Here is a 5,837-nt window from a genome sequence, read left to right as displayed (position 1 = left end):
CAAACTAATTTTTCTCAATTCCAGGAATACATCTGTGACAGGTTTACCATAAAACTAGTTTTTAAAAGGTTTCATTTTTCTGACATTTTACAAACATATACTGCTAATATGTTACTGACATGCCATCCAAATTTACTCGGAGATAAATCTTAGTGAGCTGTGGGCTCTAGTGGTCTGCTTCCTGCCTGCTTCCTCATAGGCACTTACAGTTAATTGTAGCCATCTCATACTTCTAGGACAGTTAAGAACAGTGCATGAAATGTGTGTTGTCAAGCTAACATCAGGAAAGGCATCACTCCTTCGAGGGTTAACATAAGACTCCAGAAAGGGAAAGCTTCACCACCTGGACCCCAACCCAGATTCAGCGATCCAGGGCTAGATACAACCTCCTCTGACGAGCCATGAGCATGATGGTGGGAGTTATCACAAGGCAAGACTTTCTCATGCACTTCAGGGAAACAGCATTCCCCAATTAACAAAGGCTGCACAGTGACGCTCTTGCTACTCTGCTGTAAAGTTCAAAACGACCGAGGGAAGCACTAGAGTCCAGTGAGGCATTTTATTTGTATGAATGTATTACATCCCTAGAAAAAGAATCCCAGGATTTTCCCTCCTGTGTGTTTTCGTCTTGCTTCTTCATGGTCCATGATGCCAGCTGAGGTTGTCAGTACAATGAAACTATGGAAAGTTAAAAAAAAAAAACAAAAAACAAAAAAACATGTTGGTGAGTTTTTCCTAAAAATAGTTCAACATAGAGCCACTTTGTGGTACAGAAAAAGACCAACATTCATCAGTGCTTAAGACGCCTTCCCTTAATAGGGTGCAGAGACTAAGGCTGCCTATTTGGGCCAGCAAGTGCAAGCATGGCTCCTGGAACCAAAGACCCAAATCCAAAAACCTTAGCTACACAACACACTCCTACAGCCTTGCCCTCAGCTAACACCAAGACACAATGCTATTAAACCTAACTGTAAACAAAAACTGAACTCCCTTATTTCAAACTGTCACTTTCTGTTCTCAGGGAAGGAGACAGTTTAAAGCAATAAAGCGTTGACATAAACTTGACTGAGTTGTTTCTGCCACTTACTATATGATCACAGGCAACCTATTGTAGAGACAGTCATCTGGACAATGGAAATCCTACGTGGCCTGGCTACCTCAAGGGTTACTATGGGAATCAAAGTAAACTGTGAGGCATTAAAATTAGCACCATAATTATAATCGGAAATAATTCATGACACTATACATGGAAAACAGTAACCATGAAGTGGGAATAAATCCAACCACATCACCAAACATATGACTGGGGGTGCTTACGTTCTTAACCACAAACAGCTAAGTGCTTACAGGATCATGTCAGAGCCTGAAAGTATTTTGCCAGAATCAAATCAGTTGATAATGTAAATGAAGAGAACAATTATCATTTTTACAGATGACAAAACCAAGGCTAGGAGTTATGCAAGGCCTCACAGCTTTAAAGCAGGAAAGCAAGGATTTGAACTCCTTCTCTTTAAAAGGATGAAGAAATTGAGTTTCCCCAGAGGCCTAGGGTTCAGAAGTGATTCTAGCCATAGAACAAGATCACAGTGAACATAATATAAATGAACTATATGTATGGAGTCAAAAGAGCAGATATTAAAGGGGACACACTGTCACTTAGCACATGAAATATGGCAACGCAAGAGAGCTAATCCTTGAGTCAGGACGATTGGGGATGGAGGCAATTACTACTCTAACAAAAACAAAAAAACCTCCACTCTAGTGGTCCAAGTGCACCACAGCAATCCTTAGCATTAATTTCTTTCATATGAGGAAAGTCAACTCACCCAAACTGGCGGGATGGGAGCAGATTATTCTGCCATTTTTCTAGATCTTTGAGTTGTACATCAAACCTGGGGCTGATCACTCCACACTGTAAAAGCATAACAGAAAACACCGTTCACATCTCACCAATACCAGAAAAAAATTATTAACACAAATGGAATTTGTATCTAAATAGTCATATAAACCAACCAACTCAGCATTTATTGGGTAACTATTCTGTGCAATCTTTAACATCCACATCATTACAAAAATACACTGAATTACAACTATGCCTGGAAAAAGTTATTTAAAAAGTAAACAGAAGAGGCAGAACACAAGGCAATATATGGCAAGATCAGGTCAACTGCGTACATCCCTATTGGCTAGTTGTCCCAAAACAAATAACCAGATTTTAAAGAGATAAGAGACTAAGACTTAGACAAAATTGTACTCAAAAAAATTTTTTTTCACATAGGCTGAAATGAAGATGTAGGGTCACCAATTCTTCACCTATGAGCTAAAAGTACAAAATATTAGAACTTAAAAAAATTTCAGACACAAAACTGAAATCTAAGAACTGCTGTTCCACATCAATGAACTACCAGGATACATTTACAATTAACTAATCTAGCAAAATGGGTGGAAGCCAGAAAGAACAGAGTCCTTACAGTTACCTGCCCTGTTTGCTACTGGGACACAGCAACAATCACCTTCCGGCGGGGAGAGCTCGCCAAGAGCACTAAACATTTAATCGTTCAATTACATGCAAATCCTAAAACACAAGAAAAGTTCAAACATCCACTAGCAGACTGTTTGTGCTTACTGTAGGCTCATTCAAGATCCCTGACTAGATCAACTGGGTTTAGAAAGTAAAACATGAGGGGATCAAAAATCTCCTTGATTAGAGCTACATATGCCCCCCTCACATCTCTACCCTACAAATCACTAACACACTTGTAAATATCAATGCAGAAAGGTTCCTGATATTTATACACCAGAGATGATCATGTGAAAACACTCAGGATTACTACCATTCAAGTAGAACTCCAGAGGGCTAAGAGAGCTGTGTGCACATCCACACAGGAGTCTTGCGACTCCAAAATGCCTACCAGGAAGCTAAAGGACACTATGAGGTTAGAACTTACTCAAATTTTTACAACAGTTACACTTCCACAGGCAGATCTGAACCCAAAGAAACTGAAAATGGGCCTCTGAGGCCCAAATGCCCTAAGCCAGGAGACCCACTCAGGTTTTCCTTTTCATCAAGATCTTGTCAGCTACGGTGTCAACTGTCAAGAGCAACCCCACAATGGATAACAGGAATACAGACACAAGAAAAGGGCAAAACAGTTCTTCCTCCAAGCAAGCTGTAACGGTAGACTTGTGAGGCCTCCACTCGACCACACCCAGGCTTCTATTTATTCCAGCAGCAAAATCTCTTTCGGCTAAAAGAATTAAACCTCTCCTAAACCAGACAGATCTTAGGATGTGACCAAAACTGGAATTTCAATCTAATTTCTAAACACTACCTTACTTCTCAGCCCCATTAAACTTCCACAGTAAGGGTACATCCATTTCTTGCATGAAGGAAACTGAGGCAACGGTGTCCTACAAGGGAGGAAAACTGAAGTTGAGAAAAACTGAAAACTGACGTTTTGTTTTGCCCCACCAAGGTGAGAAAGCTAAGGTCAGAAAGCTCAACTGCCACCATTTTTCAAGCTACCACAGAACAAGAATGCCACAAAGGAGTTCCACTTGGGAAATACTGTTCAAACTTACTTATCAAGTTTTATGTATAGTGAATATTCGAGAGGAATTGGGTGCACAGCACTTCTAAGAGGTTTTTGTCTTTGTTTTTTAAACTTCAGGTCATTCTGTGGGACAGTTTTATAATGCACTGTCAACTACATTCTGGAGCCAGCTCTGCCACTGTTGGGCAGTGCGAGATGAGGGTACCTTGGGCCTAAGTCAGCTTCCTAATTCCTAAGAGTAGGAAAACACACCCTCTTCTACTTCAAAAACACTTTGTGAGGGTCTGAGTGACAATGAGTAGTGAATCCAAATTCTATTTTGGCTGGAGTCTACTGGCTAACAACTAGAACAGTCTCAAAATTAACTTGAAAACTCTTCTAATCTCTCATGAAGGCTTCACATTCAGTAGTTTTCATCCAATATTAGGTAGGTATCCACACATGAAGCAAGTTCACTAGACAAGGAAGCAACTTTATAAAACAAATTGTTGGACCAGGGAATAACCTTACCAATCAATTTGGCCCCTGCCACTAACGACTCATTTCTCGACCTGTTTTCCCCTCATCTGTGTTGGACCACAGGATGTCAAGCTCCTTGCAAATCTGAAAGCTAGAAACCTGAACACAAAAAGGAGGGCAGCAATTCAGGGACCCTAACTTGTTAAAGATACCTGCCCCTTAACACATGCAATAAGTTAAGCCACATCAGATCAAATATATCCAACAGGTTATGCTGACAACGCAAAATGAAATGGAGCACAAAACTCAAAGACACCCATACAGCCCACGCCAGTAAAAATGTAGTTATTAATATTGTTAGAGAACCCAATCCTGTTCAAAAAACACAACATTATCACCAAGAGAGACGAAGAACAAAGTTATTTACAGATAGGATTAGACCTTCCTTCGGCACAAGTTCAAGCCACTGGGTGGGCAGCGCGTACCATCCGATATTGAAACACCAGTACCATCAGGAGTTCAATGCACCCCCACCCTGTGGCATCTCCCTTCAGACAGCCCCCATACTCCACAAACATTAGGTCAACTAACAATTCTAGAGCAAATACAACCCTAGAGGAAAAAAAAAAAAAAATCAATCAAAACGTGACATAAAAATTAATGATTTCAATCAATTCTTAATTTTTTTAACCTAACTAGGTGGAACAAGCACACCACTAATTCAGTTTTATAAGGCCAATTACAACATGTCTAACACCATGTTTGGAAATTCTTAAAGTTCTTCTATGTGGAAGATAATCAACTCTTACCTTGTTTAACCTGCCTGTGAGGTTCACAACAATTTTCCCAGCTCTGTGATCATCGATGATTTCAAATTCGCCAATGTAACCTACAGAAAAGAAGTTATCAACTTAACAGACCTAAATGCTTATGCTCTAGGATTCCCACTGTTTGCCTACTTTCCTCTCACATCACCTCAAGTGACTGCTTGTTTACATGGTTTAGGAAAAGACCGTTGCTCTGAATCAAAACTTTTCCGGCTGCCAACACCCCAAAACGACCCACCCTGCAATTCTAGCGGGGATTATTTTCCCCTTGCCTCCCATTAAGCTACTCTGTGCCCAAGACCCGCAAAAATTTTCCTTTCCATCCCAAAACTCTTGGAAGAGCTCAGGATACACTGAACGACCAGTTCCAGCAGCAGCTATTACACAAGAAAGGCCATTTTAGCTCCCAAACTACTAACAGAGCAACAGTCACAAACTTCCTCCTCTTTTCAACAGTCCTAACTTACTCAGCGCTTCCTGAATAGCTTATCTGTCCCAACTACCCCTTCCACAGCCCCACTGCATTGCATGAGTTTCCAAGTATAACCTACACCTAGCTCCCCCATCTTCCCAGTCCTGTCCTGCACAACTAATGTCTACAGAACGGATTCCTTCAGTATCCTTACATGAAAACCTAAAACACACTTACCATGCTTCATCATCACAGTCAGAAATCGCACGATGACTTTGGAGCATGGCCTAATAAGCACCTGGCGTTTGCCTCTCTTTTCAGCATTGTTAATGCTCTTGAGAGCATCTGCCAGGACATTCATGCGCACCATTATGGCTGTTCAGGGAAGGAAAAACAGGGGTTTTACCGGCATTCTCAACATCAAAAGGCTCCCAATCATTCCACTGCAAACGCATCCTTTTCCTTCTGCCTCTATCATTAAACTGTCCTATCTCTAAGCAGACAGGTTCCCCCGAGCAATATCAGCTACGGTCGCTCAGCTACTGAGAACGGGACCTGCGAATCACCAGGCAGGTTTTCCAAACT

General features: G+C 41.1%; 1 protein-coding gene across 1 annotated transcript; it reads right to left on the bottom strand.

Annotated features, from left to right (window-relative positions):
• Positions 1–540: 540 nt before the first annotated feature.
• RPS15A (ribosomal protein S15a) lies at positions 541–5,627 on the bottom strand. The gene is made up of 4 exons (XM_047087686.1): positions 5,490–5,627; positions 4,823–4,902; positions 1,827–1,912; positions 541–678 (listed from the first exon to the last, which is right to left on the bottom strand). The coding sequence occupies exons 1-4, from the start codon at positions 5,620–5,622 to the stop codon at positions 585–587; spliced, it is 393 nt and encodes a 130-aa protein (XP_046943642.1). The 5' UTR covers positions 5,623–5,627; the 3' UTR covers positions 541–584.
• Positions 5,628–5,837: the final 210 nt, after the last annotated feature.

The sequence above is a fragment of the Lynx rufus genome, unplaced genomic scaffold (assembly GCF_022079265.1).
Source record: "Lynx rufus isolate CCGP_SWC_20201006 ecotype Redwood Valley unplaced genomic scaffold, mLynRuf1.p SCAF_23, whole genome shotgun sequence".
NCBI lineage: Eukaryota > Metazoa > Chordata > Mammalia > Carnivora > Felidae > Lynx > Lynx rufus.
The sequence above is the reverse complement of the archived record's forward strand: the minus strand, read 5'-3'. Positions and strand labels throughout refer to the sequence as shown.